The sequence below is a fragment of the Eubalaena glacialis genome, chromosome 19 (genome assembly GCF_028564815.1).
Source record: "Eubalaena glacialis isolate mEubGla1 chromosome 19, mEubGla1.1.hap2.+ XY, whole genome shotgun sequence".
NCBI lineage: Eukaryota > Metazoa > Chordata > Mammalia > Artiodactyla > Balaenidae > Eubalaena > Eubalaena glacialis.
Window position 1 is genome coordinate 50,966,936 of NC_083734.1, and position 19,302 is coordinate 50,986,237.

The 19,302-nt window shown below is 46.5% G+C and overlaps 1 protein-coding gene across 2 annotated transcripts in view; it reads right to left on the reverse strand.

Annotated features, from left to right (window-relative positions):
* Nucleotides 1-19,302, reverse strand: part of FOXK2 (forkhead box K2) — a 72,651-nt gene that overhangs the window by 15,656 nt on the left and 37,693 nt on the right. For both annotated transcript variants that reach the window (XM_061175460.1, XM_061175461.1), the window contains exons 2-7: nt 14,438-14,632; nt 11,606-11,753; nt 7,859-8,005; nt 2,569-2,762; nt 1,577-1,752; nt 132-428 (exon numbers count right to left, since the gene is read on the reverse strand). In XM_061175460.1, coding sequence (XP_061031443.1) covers nt 132-428; nt 1,577-1,752; nt 2,569-2,762; nt 7,859-8,005; nt 11,606-11,753; nt 14,438-14,632 — 1,157 coding nt within the window. The remainder of the gene's footprint in view (nt 1-131; nt 429-1,576; nt 1,753-2,568; nt 2,763-7,858; nt 8,006-11,605; nt 11,754-14,437; nt 14,633-19,302) is intronic.

The following is a 19,302-nucleotide window of genomic DNA, read 5'->3' on the forward strand; positions in this document are numbered from 1 at the left end:
ACAAACCAGGCGGCGAGCAGCCCTGCTCCAGCACATTACGTAACATGTTAGCAAGGGGGTCAGGATGAACGAGGATGGCGGGTTTCTAAGAGCTTGAAAAGCTGCCCGAAGTGACTGCTTCCGCTGCTCACCTTTTACTTCTCTGTGGTCTCCATTCTCTTGTGGCTCTGCCTTAGGGGGGGCCAGCACGGCCGCCTGAGTGACCACGGCCTGTCCTGCGACGGTGTACGTGTTTGCCGGGGCCAGTCCGGCCACGCTGGTGACAGACACCGCTGGGATCTGGTGGACGACGTGAACCGTCTGCACGACGGGCTGCTGGGAGGTCGAGGTGGTCACAGGGGCGGCGACAGTGTAGGTAACAGGCTTGATCGTCGGTGGCAGTGGTCGCTGCACGGCGATTAAGACGGGCTGACTAGACAGAGGTGAGCCTACCGAGGACGGGAGTGGGGTGAGGCTCATACATCCCAAACCAACTAACTACGACCCCTCACTAGCAACATGCAGACTGATTTAAGAAAACAGGACATGGCCCCTTTCAGCTGGTAATAATAAAGTCATTCATGATGAAAGTAATGACATATTTAATGGGGATATTTAATGTATATCTAACTGCTAAAAAGGCAATCTCTGCTTTGTTCAGATCTCTTTTCTTTTTCTTTGGACGCACCATGCCGTATGCAGTACTCCCTGACCAGGGATCGAACCCGGGCCCCCTGCAGTTGGAAGCACGGAGTCTTAACCACTGGACCGCCAGGGAAGTGCCTGTTCAGATTTCTTACAACACCTCTTCCCACAGTTCTCTCATCATGAAAAAGAAAACCTCAACACAAGATATGGGAAGAAGCTGCCCAATGAAGCCTGAAGGAGGGGGCCATGTTCCCCAAGATCAAAGTCTCCATCTTATGATGGGTGCAGAGGAGCAGGAAGTGTGGAGACAGAGCTGGCAGCCAGCAGCTCTGCCAGTCTCTGTTCTTTCTGATTTGGGCGTTTGGACTCCAGCAACAGGAATGGGGGCTGGCAGGGGGTGTTGCCAGCATGACCAGGAATTCCAATATACCAAAATGCACATTTTGCCAACCAACTAGGAACCATAACAATTACTTTGGACACATTTTCACACTACTTTTTTTTTTTTTTTTTAATTCCCCAGGGCACATATTTTTATTCTACATTGCGACTTTGTAAGTACACTGAGAAATGCTCACCTATTCATTAAATAGACATTTTTTTTGCTGCTAATGTCTACTTCGTCAAATTTATGTTATTTCTTTACGAAGGGAATCTTTTTCATAGATTTTTGAATGATAAAGCAACTAAGAAATGGGTTAATTCTAAAATATTTCAGGCACCTACACAGAGTCATAAAAGAATTTTGACTAATTTTTTTTTTTTTTTTTAACGCAGTGCAATTAATTTTTCAGAGCCTATAAAATAACATTCAGGTACTATGCAGAAAGTATCAGGCACAAGGTGCAAAGGATCCAAGGCCTCTTGCTATTTCTTCTCTGATGAGACTGGCTCACATGCTCATCTGACCCACCCCTCTCCCACCACACTTGCCCTCTGCACATCTCACCTGGTGCACTCTGGGCAAACCGTGCCTCCTGGATGACAGCGAGTTTGGGCTGTGAGGCACCAGGCTCGGGCTCCAGAGGGGCCGGTGAACCTTCCCTCGACAGGCTCTCAGGGGTCTGGGCGCCACTGGAGTGAGCAGACAGCACTCCAGCATGATTGGGAGAGGCTGGGGCACTTCTGTATGACCAAAAAGAAGACAGTGGATTTTTACAGGTAAAGCACTCATAAAGCTGCCTTGTTTTAATAGGCGTATTTTGCAAAAACAAAGGTGTCATTTGTCTTCTGCCAACCAACTACAGTTCCATAAGTCTTACTTTAGGTGTGATGCCTGTGACCTGAGATGGACACTCAGCGAGGCTGGCATGGCTATGACAGAGCCACTGTATGCAGGGTGCCGCTGCTCCACACCCAGCACAGGCCGCACAGCATGGGGAGGGACTGGTTGCTTCCCTAGGCAGCTCCCATCCACAGCCAGGCAGCAGGAGCCAGCAGCGTGCGAGCCGGCTGGGGCTCAAGACTTAACATTACAGTCAGTTCTTTTTTTGTTTAAAAACAGAAATCTAATGGAGCTAAAAATATGGATTTTAAAATCAGGCAATTAATACTGTATAAACCAATCTTGAGTTTAAGCAGCTAAGATGTAGCTTTAAAGAGCTTTTCACATCCAAGAAAAAGGAAAAAACATTATTCATCAACGTGGCATCGTGATATTGCCGACTCATCATATTGACAATATGCATTCAATGAAGCAACAATGTTACATAGGAATGAAATTTAAGTAAAACTTTATAATCTGAATTGTTTCAGACCACTAGAAACAAAAATACATGGGTGGCATCCAACACTTTTTTTTTTTTTCCAAATCCCCAACCCAACATTTAATCATAATGCATTTGGTAATTCCTTCATTTTCAAAAGGAAAATTTACCAATACATCAAAGGTAAATTTACTGACCATTAAATGAGGTCTTTTTGTTTGTCTTTTTTCCTTACCTAGACGAGAGCGGTCCCAGAGGGGTTCTAAAGCAAGGCACGCCCCTAGGCCGTCTTTTCCTAAAAGCCTGCTCTATTAATTTGCTTTCAGAGGCAGGATCTATCCTCCAGAATGAGCCTTTGCCTGGTTCTTCCTGGGAACGTGGTACTTTGATGAAATAACGATTCAGAGAGAGATTGTGGCGAATTGAATTCTATGAAACATAAAAAAATACGTAGAATTCATATATTTCTTTGCTGAGAAATAAAAATGTGCCCCAGTTTTAGTGCCCTGCAAAGGTCCTGCAGCTCTGTGCTGGAAGGAACCGGCCCTCCCCAAAGTGAAGGAGGAACTGCGGGGTGTGACTACTCAGAGGCTGCGATGTGGCTTCTACAGAGGAAAAGACACAAGGACACAGGGCACTGTGAACAGCATGGCAGGATGGGTACCAGGAGGCAAGGAAGGGAACTGGGGAATGGGGAAGGGGTGAGAAATCTACACCACACGGAAAGAGGCTATTTCCAATGGGAAAAACGTCAACTCCCACCTTTTTACCAGGTAGGAAATCAAGGGCTATCACTGTGACCTCTCCCTGTTTGGAGAAGGACAGCGCTGAGATCCACTATTCCTTTAAAATACTTTTTTGAGCGCAAAATTAGCTTATAGAAACTGTCACAACCTTTAAAATGAATTAATCCAGCATAAGGTATTTGGCAAACCAGCAAAGGAGAAAAAATGAGCCAAAGTTTGAGAAATATTATTGACACCATCTTCCCATAAAAGAACTTCTATATACTTTGATTCTCAAAATAATATTGTGAGGCACATTGAGAAAATTTTTCTCAATTCCTAAGTCCATTCTTCTTTCTATTACAAAAAGCTCAGCTCACAGTTTACACATGATTTGAGGACAGCTCCCTGATGCACCGAAATCTGAGACCTACGAAAGGTCAGGAAAAGCTGAATGGAAGTCCTGCATTCAAATCCTTTCAGCATTTACATTAATGCTTAAATTTAAAATTAATAAACTATTAAAGTTTCAACCCAAACTAAAATTCTGGCTATCCAAAAATCATTTCTAAGTTCTCCAACTAACTTTCTAATAGAACTGCTAGTCACAACCTGAAATTCTGAATTCCCAGAGGTGGCTCAGAAATCAAAACATGTCAAATACTACTTTACAGCCAATCTAAGGGACTATTCAAGAACCAGACCAGTCACAGGCCACGACGAACCACCAATGCCTGTGGATGTCAGTCACCTCATTGGCAACATGAAGGGACAGGCTAAGCTATGTCTGTGATTTGTGAGATTGTTTATAAGTAGATGTAGTATATTAGATTTAGAATATATGCATAACCACAGATACTTGCTATGACGTTTTATCATAGGGTTTGGCTGATAACCAACCAACACCTACCAATTCCTCCAGAAAATCGAATCTGTTATTGGTGCCCCCATCAAGACAGAGAAGGCAATCCTTCTCCATCTGCATTCAGACCTTTCGAGTGTGGAGTAGAAGGCAGATTCTAAGAAAAAAGACTGAGAAAAGCCAGCCCAGATGATGACACTGGAGGACACGCTCACTGTGAACTGTGCGTGAGGGTCCAGAGTTCCTGACTGCGCCGTGGGAGGCCGGCACCCAGATGGGAGCTCAGAAGTGACCACTAAGCCACAGTGCTAGGTGACACGTGACAAGGGAGGTGCCGAGCCTCAAGTGAAGGCTGGAACTGCACTGACTGGGGTGAAGTAGGTCCACATGCATGTTGTTAGGAGGAGAAAGGGAGGTTAGCACAGTGGGAATCTGGAGGCAGGAAGTGCTAATTCAGGGGACTGGGCACTAGGATTTCTACCCACTGACAAAGGTCAGGACCAGGATCAGCAATACAGCTGTTCCGTTAACCCTCACACCACGGACAAACTGTACAGTTAAGTCCTTAGGTCAGGGAGTTGCTATTTTCTGTTCTGAAAATGTAACAGAACCCAGTCTGCACCATCAAAAGAGGGTCTAACTTCCTCTGCGCTCTGACAACAATCTCACAGACAAATGACCCCAATTACTGGTCACCTGTGATTCTCCAGCCAACAAGACTCTAGAAAACATGAAGAGGTAATAAGAGATATTTAATGTATACACAGATAGAATAAATAATTGTATTTCTAAGGTAATTTAAGGCCTTTGTAATTTGATCAAACCAAGCTATATACATTTAAACCACACTGATTCAATTCCAGTGATTCAGAAATTATTTTAAAGTATTCAGGGAGAAGGCAGGTTATTATTTAAAACTAAATACGAAGAAAAGGATCTTCAATACTGTGCGTATTCTCTTTCCCCCAAATTCTCCCCAGTAGGGGCTGCTTCCCAGAGCCCAGCTGACAAAGGGGAAAGGCACAGAGCTCATCACTCGTGCCTGCTCTGTGCTGTCCTCCCTGAGCGCCTCCAGCCTTCCTGCCCGTAACCTACACTTCTCATGGGCAGTTTGTGTCTGTTAGTCCCACTCAGCACTGAGCACTTGCCAATGTGTACTCAGCATAGTAAGGACTTGTAAAGAAATTTAAGGGAAGGACCTTCCAGAGGAGAGTCCAGTGTGCAGGGTGTGGGTGAGCACAAGTCACTCCCTCTACTTTCAGAAACCAGCTCTGGTCCTTTCAGAGGCCAAGAGCTCCAGAATTCTCAAACTTTTCAGTCACAACAAATACCTCAATTCTGAGCGGGGTAAAATTTTAAGTCATAACAAAGTGAATAAGTATGCAACCAAAAGAGATATGCCATCTTTCCAGCTAGTGTTACTCAGACCATCTTGCTTTATCCTCAAGTTTGCTCCGGATTAATCAATAAGCTTTTGGCATGGGTAGACTGCAAAATACCAAAAGTAAGTCTGAAAGGAGCCATGGATTTCCATTAAGTGCTCAGAATTGGCGTGGTGGGAAGTGTCCGCAGGCGTCATCTTAGGAACTGAGGCAGAGCAAGGGGCTCAAGCACCGGGACCTGAGCTCCGAGAAGCATGGCACTGCCATCTCCCCTGCCCCACTGGGGAGGGCAGGATGCAGTCTGCAAATCCACACTTGAAAAATGGGCTGTTTTGGTTGACAGTTGGTTTTTTTTTTTTCTCAAAAGAAAAAGGATATGGGTCTTTTATGAAACAAGGTTGCAAAATAGAAGGCTTTTTGTTTTCATCCAGGAGAGAGGGAATGGGAATGAGCCTTCCGTGTAGAGTCTGTAAGTGCAGTCCCTCAGGATGGGCAGCTCAGAGAGTCCCATGGCAGAAAACAACACATGCGGGCATGCTGGGGAGAGCAAGGACTGCTGAGGACAGGAATTTGAGTGCATATCCATGAATTAAAGGAGGGCTGGAGCAAGAAAGCCCTTTCTCGCTAAAATAGCTGGAGCAGGAGGTGTGAAATGTCCCAGGAACAGCCTTACACGGGCAAGAGACGCAGTCACCCTTACGAACCTTTATCTGGACAGAAAAGAAGATGTTTCAATAAAAACAAGCGTTAATGACAGTTCAGTAGAGAGGGTGTTTATAACCCTCAGTTCTAAGTGGGCTGTGAAGTCATTTCAGGAGCCAGCAGCAATCAGTGTACTCAGGGGTCACCTCCACAGGCCTCGCCTCTCCGTGATCAGGGCCCCTCCTGACTGACTCACTCCCCAGGACCCCGAGGCCAGGAGGAGGTCACCCTTCAGCCTTCAGTCTTCTTTAGCAAGAAAACCCTGTGATGCACGGCATCAGTTCTCCCGTAAATGGATGCTACAAAGCACAGGGAAATACGACCAGAAGGGAAACACACCACTGAAAGTCTGGCCAGGCTTTTCAGAAACACTCACTCCCATTACAACCCAGCTCACTGGCATTTCAAATCATCAGAATTCTACACACAGCTCCTGGACAGGACACTCTGTGACAGACCTCGCCTGCCTGTGCCCAGGGAGCTGTGTGACATGGACATGGATATAGACTGTCGTCTGCTTCTGCTTCTTTTGTTGTTCATTTTCTTTGAAGCACAACCTCACTGTTACAGATTAAAATACGGTAAGTACTGCTGGGACCTAATTGTACATCATCTTAAGAGAACTGCCAGGTAGCAGGATACAGAAGTGTTCTCCCGAGCCACTGTTTCCCTCATGGCCAACTAAGAAATGCCACCTTGCTGTGAACAGGAAGGCGGGCAGGGCACAGATGCTCCAGGCCAGGAGGATAGGCTAGGTCTCATTTTGTACCTTTAGTCTTTACATGACTAAAGACCCCTTACAGAGCAAAGAGTCAGGATTTGGCTGGAACACTATTTTTATTACAACACGTTTATACATCTGCAGGTAGAAGAAAAAAGTTTTTACCCTCTGTAAACAGAATGGCTTACCCCCTACGCCGCCCACATCACTTGATTATGGTTATGGTTCAACAGATGTATTTTTCAAAGGATCATTTACTCATTAAGCCTCAAAGGAATTCTGTAGCCATTCCTGGTTACTTAATAAATTCAAAATATGTAAATGTATGTTTCTTCTCTCTTTTGTGATGCTTTTACTATTCCATACTTCAAACTTACCCTTTCCCATACTGTCTGAATTAGTGAGGTCCTGCTAAACACCTAGTAAATGGCCACACATAACACAGACACGCAGAACAAGGAAAAACATACACAATGTAGAGGTTTAAAAATTAAACTAAATTAAAAAGCTAAACAATGGAAATACTATGCACCAATTTCAAAGTGTCCTCTGAGGAGGCCTGGATTCACAGACAGCCTAGGAATAGGCTGGAAGTACAGGTGGACAATTGAAACAGGGCAGCGCTGTGTTCATCTGTTTTGTATACTGGCCAACTGGAGGAGGTATCTTTTGAAGAAAGGGTTCCTCAGTAAAACAGTTTGAAAACCATCTCTGTGCAAACTTCAAAAAGCTACGTATGTCAGCAGACGTATAGCTAAGGAAGACAGAAGAATGCCAAAGTAAATGGATGGACAGGATTTTTAACTCTCCCTCACTTTAGACACATGAACTGCACTGGTCCAAGAGAAACATCTCAAACGATCCACACCTTTCCCATCCATGGAGACCATAACAGTAAGAAACAGTGCTGAGATTTCTTCTAGAACAACTATTCCTCCCACTCTGCGCTAAGGAGGTCAGAGAGAGTGTGGCAACAGCAGGCCTCTTCCTTTCTCGGCACAAGAGACCCTCACTCATCTCATTCTACCTGTGCCCCAGCTACATACATAGCAGCTCAATTCTCTTCTCATTTGCCAACCAGCATCTACAAGACATGTAACAGAAACATTTAATAACAACTGAAATGGATTTACCTGCCAGCCCTTGTCTGCAGTCCTGTAGTAGGGATAGTTTTTCGTGATGTGCGTATAAATTCCATTTAGGGTGAGTTGTTTATCAGGAGCCATCGTAATTGCTTGTACGATTAATTGTGCATAGGAATAAGGTGGCTTTGAATCATCCTGTGTTTAAGTTAAAAAAAAAAAGTATTGAAGTTATCAAAATTTTTACTAAATTTACTAAAATTCAGGATTCTTGACATTTTTGAGCATTCCTATGATAATGCTTAGTTTTCCTTCCTATAAAAGTAATCTAATATGATGGGGGGAACTCCCTGGTAGTCCAGTGGTTAAGACACTGCGCTCTCACTGCTGAGGGCCCAGGTTTGATCCATGGTCAGGGAACTAAAATCCCACAAGCCGCGTGGCAGGGGGAAGAAAAAAAGTAATATGATGGGAAAGCATTTGGAAAATTTGGAGGAAGCAAATGGATGCATGTACAGCAGCATAAAAAAGAACATTAAAACCACATAAGGAAAAAGTCCAAATGGTAAAAACGAAAAGAATAAGAAAATGAGAAAAGCTGCCTCACCTCAGCAGGGTCCACAGCATGCATACTAAACCATGCCAGAGGCCCATCACGTGGCTCTAGCAGTCAAGTGAAGAGCTGGGCCAGGACAGTGGTGGCGAAGGGTGGAGCGAGCCACCCTCTCTCAGGCCCCTGTGGGGGTCCTCATACACACAAGGAGATGGGGCAGGAATGCTGAACACCCCAGCGCCAGAGTAAGGACCACTCAGAAACAAGTGTCCATCAAGAGGCTCCTCCTGTAAGAAAACCCCACGCAGAGGAGAGCACCAGGAGCCAGACGCAGGGTTCCCACACCGGGGTCCAAGGCACTTGGGCAGGCATTGTTCAGGTGTGCAGGGCTGCCATGCACACCACAGGATGTTGGCATTCCTGGTCCCAGTGCACTCAAAGCCACCAGTGGCTCTTTGCCATTGTGACAACTCAGAACCCCATACACATGCACAAGCCCACTGGGGAGAGGGTGCACCTCTGGCTGTGAACTGGGAAATACACATATCAACAGAGAAACCACAAAACCTAACGTTGAATGTAAACAGTAAGCTGCAAAAGAATACATTCAAGATGATATTCCTTATATGAGGCTTAGAAATGAACAATTTAGATATTGTTTAGAGATAAAGACAAATAGGCAGACAAGCAGAGGACTGTAGGATGGGTGAGGAAGGAAAGTGAAGTGCCAAAGAACGGAATGCAGGCTTCACCTGTACAGGCTAACTTTAGTCCTGACAGCTGGCCGTGGGCATGTGCTCTGCACTGGAAGACTGAACCACCTGTTATCCCAGCACCCCACTTTTATTTACTTTTTTAATTTTTTTAAATATTTATTTATTTGGCTGCACCAGGTCTTAATTGTGGCACGTGGGTGTGGCCCGCGGGATCTTCGTTGTGACGTGCAGGATCTTTAGCTGCGTCATGTAGGATCTTTTTTTAGTTGCGGCATGTGGGATCTTTTTTAAGTTCATGTGGGATCTAGTTCCCTGACCAGGGATCAAACCCGGGCCCCCTGAATTGGGAGTCTTAGCCACTGGATCACCAGGGAAGTCCGTTAGCACCCCATCCATCCATTCATTCATTCACTCATTCATTCATTTATTTATTTATGGTTGCATTGGGTCTTTGTTGCTGCGCACGGGCCCTCTCTAGTTGCGGCGAGCAGGGGTTACTCTTCGTTGCAGTGCGCGGGCTTCTCATTGCGGTGGCTTCCCTTTGCTGTGGAGCACGGGCTCTAGGCGCGCGGGCTTCAGTAGTTCTGGCACTCGGGCTCAGCAGTTGTGGTTCTCGGGCTCTAGAGGGCAGGTTCAGTAGTTGTGGCACACGGGCTTAGTTGCTCTGCGGCATGTGGGATCTTCCCGGACCAGGGCTCGAACCCATGTCCCCTGCACTGGCAGGCTGATTCTTAACCACTGCACCACCAGGGAAGTCCCCAGCACCCCACTTCTAAATAGCTGATATTTCCTGAGCGCTTGGGCCAGGCTCTGCCCTGTCTGTCCCCTCAGTGAGTTCACGCTGAGTTACAGGAAAGGGACGGTGGAGTGGCTGAGCTGGAGTCCACACCAGGTGAGAGTACAAAGCCTTCCTCACTGTGCCTATGCTGCTGTGTTTGTTATCTTTCTTCTATACATTTCAATTTTTTAAAAAAGCTTTTTTATATTGAAAAACATAACACAGACAGGAAAGCCCATAATACACCCACATCAGGTAAAAACAAATTTTTGTAAAGTGAACAACAGTACAACCAACACTAGGTCAAGAGAGAACACAGCCCACGTCTCAGAAGCTTCCTCGTGCCCCCTCTGCCTCCCAGAGAGGCCACCACTATTCCTGACATTTTATACTAATCATAACCTTACTGTGACTTAAGTTTTACCATCTAAGAATGCATCTTGAAACAATTTAGTTTTGCCTGGTTTTAAACAGGCAAATGGACTATGGACAAAAATGGAATCTAACAGAGGGTGACCCTCTGTGTCTGCCCCTGCCCAGCACCCTGTGCAAGAGGCTCCTGGCTGCTGTGGAGAGACAGTGCGCAGCCATGGCTTATCCATTCCCATGGCTATGACGTGTCCTATGACACGAATATACCACATTTTATGAATACATAAAGTAACACTATGCCTGGTTTTATTTTATTTTTTCACGTAGCATTATATCAAGAGCACTTCCATATCAGTAACTATGCCACATATGCCCCTTACTTAATCATTCTTCCATATCAGTAACTATGCCACATATGCCCCTTACTTAATCATTCTTCCCTCAGTTAGGGGCATTTAGGTTGCTTTCAATTTTCTGTTTTATATGAACTTTTGTTTTGAGATTTTTGTCCATTTCCCTTAAATGAAGTCCTAGAAGGGGTGTTACTGGGTCAAAGAATAGAAATAGGCAGGGTCCTACTGTGGGCCATCAATAATTACCATCCAGGGACTTCCCTGGTGGTCCAGAGGTTAAGAATCTGCCTTCCAATGCAGGGCATGTGGGTTTGATCCCTGGTCAGGGAACTAAGATCCCACACGCCACAGAGCAACTAAGCCTGTGTGCTGCAACTACTGAGCCAAAGCGCCACAACTACTGAGCCCACGCACGCCGCAACTACTGAGCCCGCGCACTCTGGAGCCTGTGCTCCACAACTAGAGAGAAGCCCGCGCACCACAACGAAGAGCCTGTGTGCCACAATGAGAGATCCTGTGTGCCGCAACAAAGATCCCACATGTCACAATTAAGACCCGATGCAGCCAAATAAATAAAATAAATAAATAAAATTTTAAAAAATAATAATAATTACCATCCAAAAGGGGGACTCATGTGTCCTCTCTAAAGTGTGTGTTTGTGTGCATATGTGTTCACATGTACATTCAGACGTGTGTGTGCAACCTTCAGCATCTGGGACAGGAGGACTAAATCCCAAGAGTGGTCTCCTAGGACACCAGGCAGTGACCTTGTGAGGACCAAGGGTTCAAGCTCTCAGCACCTGGGCCCATAGCTGCCACCAAGGAGGGGCCAGTGCTGAATGACCAAAAGAACGCACCTCTAGTGCCCAGCACTGAGAACATGCTCAGCAATGACCCAACATCCGCGCAGACATGCACTTCTCAAAAGGCCCTGGGGGGGTGTTCCTTGACATGCAGGCAATGCAGTGAGGACAGCTGGCTCCCCAACAGGCCCTGGGTTCTGTTTCGAGGCTATAAAACATTTACCTTTGGGCTGTCTCCACCTGAAGCTTCCTTCTCATTTTCTGGCTGTGAGTTGTCGGCCATTAAATTGAGGTCAGATGGTATCACACGGCCCATTTTGTACCCTGAAGACCCTGCTCCCCGGGGGCTGGATGGACAGGAGTTCGCAGCACTGTGGACGAGAAAAGGTTGTTCCTATCAGTCTATGGTAAAACGTACATCACACTGTGTTTCAATAACTGACTCTTATTTCAAGGAAAACAAATTTTAAAAGTAAGAGAACTTCAGCATTTTCCATGGAAAAATGGACTCACTAACTCTGTGAAATTTAAGATCACCCTAAGAAATCAGGTATTTGCTTCCACATGTGTCATCTTAGGAACTTACCAAGGACACAGAACCATGCATGATGGCTCCAGGGCTCAGCCTGGTAGAGGGACACAGACCACTGCTCTGCTCGCCCCCTCCCACCAGGGAGCTGAGGACAGGCTGCGACAAAGGACATGGCTTCCAGCTACACCGGAAAGGTCAGGGGGAGTCTGAAGAGAGGGGGACAGCAGCGAGGCTGAAGACAGGACGCACAAAGAGGGGAGGAGGCCGTGGATACAGACACGCAGGCTGTGATGGGCTCACAGGGAACACCCAGAAATCAGAAACAGGAACCTGTTTTCAAACATGCACTTTCTTTTTTCACAAGGTAGGGCTTGGCCATAATGCTGAGAATGTTCTGATTCTTGATCTCTGCTGATTAAGAGCCACATTCATTTGTGGTAATTCACCAAGTTATGTATTTAACTTATTCTCCCTTTTCTGTACAGTATTATACTTTACAAAACAGAACAAGCTACTGAAATGGAAGGATGCCAAGATAAGACTGTTTTAAAAATCCAGTAAGTTATAGAACAGTATGTATGGTTAGATCTCATTTATGTTTTGGATTAAAAAAAGTCAAGTATTGCAAATGTATAGAAAATTTCTGGAAAAAATACCTAAGAAACAGTAGTTACCTCCAAAAAACTGAACTGGAAAGGAGAGGCCCAGGAGGTGGAACAACACACTATTACCTGGCACCCTCTGAAGCACTACTGGACTCTCTATCATGAACATGCACCGTCAGTATATGCACTCACCCACGAAACAAGTGTTTACCGCATGCCAGGAACAACTCTTAAAGCACTGGGGAGAGAGGAACAAGACAGATGGCAGGACCACACTCTTGGAACTCCTGCTTTATGATTTTAAAACTAGCTAACATAAATGAAGGGTCAAGGTGGTGAGTGGCCCCACTGGCTGGGTGGTGGTGGGCTCCACCACCGTGAGCTGTCTCAACAGCGGGGGTGCTCTGCTGCTCGGTGCTGGTGGTGGGGTATGGAGAGGGGATGAGCAAGGAAAACAGGATGAAGATGGGGCAGGGGGTGAGGAGAGACTGCATCAGCTCCTGACCCAAACCCTAAAGTTTCCAACCACCTCCAGTTCCCTGAGCGCCCACAGAACTTCTGTCTCCACATGGCCGGGCAGTGTGTCAGTGACCTGACCCTAAGGCTGCTGCTTCCACTGTGGGCCGCTGTCCCACGTGGGTAAACACGGGCTTTCTCCTCTTCCTCTGTGAATTCTGTGCACTTTTCACACAGTGCTGAATAAAAATCGGGCCACCGGCTGCTGACTTCTGCCTACCCACTGCCACACTTACTACCTGGTCCATCTAGTCACATGCAGACAAAATTCAACCAAGTGGGAGAGACAGAGGCAGCATCCTCAGCGGAGCAGCGCAGGGGGCAGAGAAGGGGCCCGAGAGCAGCTGCACTCACACAACACCAAGCAAGGGTGCAGCCAGAGTCTACCTGACACTCCTTCCAGGCCTTTCCAGAAGGATACCTTTCTGTGCATGCTGGCTTTTAAGATAAGAAACAGAAGTGTCCGACTTAAAGCTACAACCCAGAGCTGCCAGTGTTCCCTCTGTGCCCTCCTTGCTCTGCTACATGTAGGGGTCAGTCCCAGTGGACGAGGCAAGGCCTTCTCTGCCTGCCAGCCATGCCCTGCGGACACACCTGGACAGTAGGAGCTTGGCTCTCAAGAGAAGCAAATGTGTTCCTTTTGCACCTAAGTCTAACATTATTCACATGGAAGAAGATGCCTGAATACATACTTCACTCTTCTAAGACCCAACAGAACACAGGAGGACCGGCCATCTGAGCCCTGTCCTAGGGTCGCGCCTGCTGGTCCTGGGCAATTCCTGACCTGACCCTCAGCTACTGCCCCCTGAAAGCGCGGCACAACATGACCATCTTGCACTGGGTTATGCGGTGGAGAGCATGCCTTGAAGGCACCATCCTCCACTTCCTGAGGCTCCCAGTCTCTCTTAGGACATCAGGACAAACAGAAGTTTGTCATCTCACTGTGGTCAAACTCAGTAATCCAGAGTGTAAGTCATCAGAATTTGCATGAAATTGTAGCAAACCAAAAAACTCAAAATGCAACTGAAAACCCACCTCACACTTTAGACCAATAAGACAAATCATCTATCCTTTAAACTTACACTCATATAAAAGAATCCACAAGTGAAAACAAGGAACATTTGGAAACTGTGTTTCATATGCAGGAAACTAAGAGCAAACAGTGCTCAGAAACTAAACAATATTTTAAGTGCCCTCAACATCTCCCTCTCCATGTAGGTCAGCACCAGGGAAGGGAGAAGACGTCGCTGTGTGCTGCTGCCCACTACTGTGACGTACGATGGCTTCTGAATGTCCCACGGCAAGAGGCAAGGACTGAAATTTGGACAGGGTCATGTCCACCTTGGCACATGCACACCCTGACCCCACGGTGACCCCGTCTACCATGGAAGCTGCTGTGTACCTGATGGTTCCTGTGGGGGAGGGGAGGGGGCTGATGAGGTGGGCCATGGTGTCTGGAATGTTGATGGTCAGCGGCGAGATGTGGGCCTGCACGGGCTTCACTGGGGACTCGGGCGCTTCCTGTTTCTCCCTCTTCTCGCTGGACAGGGCAGTGAATGTGATCTTGATGTTTGTGCTCGGGAACCTGAACGTGCACCTAAAAAAGAAAAGCCAACTGTCAGCGTCCATCTGCTGATCGGTGGGCAGGATGCCCCACCCACAACAGGTTGCAGAGCCCGAGTGTCCCCAAACATACTGGAGCCTCGACTTGCGTGGAAGAGTCGGAAAGAAGCCCACTTCAAGTTCACCTCACATGTTACAAGTCGATTAATGAGTGAAACACAAAGGAGGCATCACATGATTTAAAAACACTAGTAAGCAAAAACATCATTTAGACCAGCCCAGCAGGAAAAAAAAAAAGGGAGAGGAGACTCAAAAAAGACTCAAATACCACTTAATCTACACTGGGCAGGCTCTGGAGACAGGCTTGGGATCTGGAGATGTGCTCTTGGCATTGAGTAGGTGGAGGCCAGGCAGGAATGCTGCTAACCCTGCAGTGCATGGACGGTCCCATCACAAGGAGGAGGCACCCCAGGCACGCCCCTCACCTGCTTACCTCTGATGACATCTCTTGCCCAGCCCTTCTCTCAGGTTCCCACTCTAGTCTGTCTGCAGCCAGTAGCCAGGGTGTTTCTAAAGCAGCAAGATCTGCATGTGGTGTTCAAAGATACAAAAAGGCCAGCCTCTGTCTCTTCTGCCCTCGGGGCACAGCCCTTTCCTTCTCGAGGTCCTTCTCTCATGCTGTCCTCCCTCCACTTTAATACCCCAGAGGCCCCCACCCCACTGTGGGTCAGACCCCACATCCCTGCCTCTTGTCCGTTCCTCCCCTTGCTCACTACCCAGGGGTCCCCTCCCACCCCTCAGCTGCCTATCCAAGGGTTTCCTTACCGCCCCACACCCTCCCCTTGCTGCCTTGTTCTTCATTTCACTCTGGCCACATGATTCTATGTTACCCCACTTTTGCTTGTTGTCACCCCAATAGGATACAACCTCCATTAGAACAAAGCTCAGTTCACTGCTATAACCTGGAGACCAGAAGAGTCCCTGGTATATACAGAGAAGGCCCTCAGTACACACTTGTTGGAATTAATGAACAAGTGCCCAGTTTCATACATTAAAAAGGTAATTAAAACAAGCAAATCACCTGAATACAACAAATGGGAAGCCCACAATTGCAGCTGCCCCTTTGTCGTTAGCATGAGATTTGAATAATCAACTCCAGGCCTAGAAAAGAAGGGGATTAAGACCCCACTGGCCTTAATTTCTAGCACAATATATATAACAATTATGGGAGTAAGGAAGTTTCCTCCTTTTCCTCCCATTTGTAGTTCCCGAACCCCTGTCCTCAGGCGATAGTCATTGTTCAGCAGGAAGGCCAGGCTGTTAGAACAAGCATCGTCACCCAGCACGAGGGCATCCGATCCTGCAGAGCAGTTACCTCTCTGTGCCTGTTTCCTCATCCACAGAACAGATGACAGCATCTTTCTCTGAGAGTACCATGAGGATTAATTCAAATATTTATCAAACACTCCAATGTTTATTAAAATGAAAAAACCAAACTACCTTCAGCCCCACTGTAAGATGTCAATAGTACTTGCTTTGCCTACAGTTGGACACTCGCCATCCACTGTGTTGTTTGTTCCGTCATCACCTGGGAACTCACAGAAGCCCAGACTGCACCAGAGGAGCAGCACACCCACCTGCCTGTCCTCCATGTGCCACGGAAGCAACAAAGCACTGTGCACAATTCCAACACGGGAATGTGAGAATGGGACTCCTCCCTCCCCCAAGGGGTACCTACACGTCTCCCGGGGTTTATTTCTGCTTTCCACAAAATAGGACCACACCCTGCACATTGGCTCTCAGTCTGCACGTTCCCTCAGTGTCACCCACAGGGTCTGTTCGCACAGACGGCTGAGCGCTGCCTTCAGGGCTAGCACCACCACATGCAGGACTTCCTTCCTTTGTATCCTATTCCCAAAGTTTCCAATTAAAGACAACAATCGTCTCCACGGCACAGGCGCCATCCATAAACCTCAGGCTCCAAAGGCACAGAGGGCATCTAAAGTAACGCAAGGCACTGTCAGGCCACCTGCTGACAGCCTCTGACCGACAGCATGTGAGAGTGTCCTGGCCATCAGTGGACACTGCCACTAACCCCACCCCCTTGACAGGTGAAAATGGTATCTCTGTTTGCATCTAAGCGTGAACTTCTCATACGTGTATGAGCCATGAAACACATTTAAAAGCTACCCAGGTAGTGTGGTAACTTTGTTTTTTAATCTGAGTTATGATTACATGGGTGAGTTCCTATTAGTGAAAATTCATCGAGTTATGCATGTATGAAACATACACTCTTCTGTATATGTAGTATACTTCAATAAAGTTTTTTTTTTTTTTTAATAAAAAATGCCATCTGTAGATGGATACAGAAATTGGTAAAATGTTGATAACATGTCAGGGGGTTCACAGCACATTTCCTATACTTTTGGATTAACAATGGCCTATTTCTTTACCTGGGTTGTGATTACATGGGCACCCATGTTATAATTATAACCGATTTTTCTATGTAGGTTACATTCAAAGCAAAATATATCAAAACGGTGTTTGAGTTCTCTATGGAGTTCCATTAGTGATGAAATCCTTGTTCCCCTTTAGGGAATGTGAATGGCCACTGCTTGACTTTTCTAAGCTAGAAATAAAAAAAACAGTGGGATAGGGACTTCCCCGGCGGTCCAATGGTTACGACTCGATGCTTCTACTGCAGGGGGCCCAAGTTGGATCCCTGGTCAGGGAACTAAGGTCCCACATGCCACGCAGCCAAAAAGAAATAAAATAAATTAATAAAATAAACAAAGCTTAATTACAGAGACTAGGTAGCCCAGCCCACCCTACCCAACATGTTAAAAAAAAATAGTGGGATAATTTTAATTAATTGTTTCACAAAAGTAAAAAGAGCAGCAAAACATTAAAACAGCAGACAAAGCAAGGTGAGTGTCAGATCTCTGTCTCCCCCACACCACCACCAAGAGGCTGTTACGTCTGGGCACGCTGGTCCTCGTTCCCATGAAACACTTCAGGTCATGGAAAGGGTTTAAGAGCCTAAAAGATACTATACTGATTTGGGAAATTAAGAGCATGCTGCCCGGGTCTCACACTGCTTTGTACCACCACAATACCTAACACCGTGTGCTCTTTAAAAATACTTTAACTGATCCTGAAAGATTTGTAATAAAGCTCAGTATAAAAATATGCACCTGTGGGCTTCCCTGGTGGCGCTGTGGTTGGGAATCTGCCTGCCAATGCAGGGGACACGGGTTCGAGCCCTGGTCTGGGAAGATCCCACATGCCGCAGAGCAACTAGGCCCGTGAGCCACAATTACTGAGCCTGCATGTCTGGAGCCTGTGCTCTACAACAAGAGAGGCCACGATAGTGAGAGGCCCGCGCACCGCGATGAAGAGTGGTCCCCACTTGCCGCAACTAGAGAAAGCCCTCGCACAGAAACGAAGACCCAACACAGCCATAAATAAATAAATTAAAAACAAAACAAAACAAATATATTTTTTAAAAAAACATATGGGGGCTTCCCCGGTGGCGCAGTGGTTGAGAGTCCGCCTGCCAGTGTGGGGGACGCGGGTTCGAGCCCTGGTCTGGGAGGATCCCACATGCTGCGGGGCAACTGGGCCCGTGAGCCACAGCTACTGAGCCTGCGCGTCTGGAGCCTGTGCTCCGCAACAGGAGAGGCCGCGATGGTGGGAGGCCTGCGCACCGCAATGAAGAGTGGCCCCCGCTTGCCGCAACTGGAGAAAGCCCTCGCACAGAAAAAACGAGGACCCAACACAGCCAAAAATAAATAATAAATAAATAATAAATAAATTTAAAAAAAAAATGCATCTGTTTATGAGAACTCTGAGAAATATGACAAAATAACAGAGAAAAGGGAAAGATTTTAAAACGAACAATAAGAAAAACCAGACAGCAGAAAGCAGAACGGCAAACCCCTAAGCAAAAAATGACCAGGTACTGAGCACCTCTGAGAAGCCGCACAACTTGAGCCACAAATCAAAACTGAAGCAACACAACAGCTGATGGTTTCAAACTTAGGCAAGGACCCTGATAAAAACTAAGTTTCTTTTACTTGAATAAACATTAACAATTTTAATACGAATTCAGAGTTGCAAATATCCTTTTCTTCACCTCACCTCTCTCTTAGTCTCCTATACTTGGTGACAGGCATTTTTCTTGTTGGAATGGAAACTCTTACAAATGAGATATGCAAGCCAATGGCTTGGGTCTAGAGCTCTGAATTTTCAGATTCACAAAGAAGCTCTAAGGATTCTGAAGACCTGTTCTTTATTTATTTATTTATTTTTTGGCTGCACTGGGTCTTCACTGCTGCACCCGGGCTTTCTCTAGTTGCGGCGAGCAGGGGTCACCCTTCTTTGCGGTGGCCTCTCTTGTTGTGGAGCACGGGCTCTAGGCGAGCAGGTTTCAGTAGTTGTGGTGCACGGGCTTAGTTGCTCTGCAGCATGTGGGATCTTCCCAGACCAGGGCTCGAACCCGTGTCCCTTGCATTGGTAGGCGGATTCTTAACCACTGTGCCACCAGGGAAGTCCCTGAAGACCTGTTCTTTATATATCAATACAAAGTCAGGCCTTGCTGCAAATACTTCAACACTAACATCATACAGCTAGGCAGAAATAAGCCATATTGAAATAAGTCTCCAACCAAACGGAAAGTCAAATTTAGTGATATCTCTATGCAAA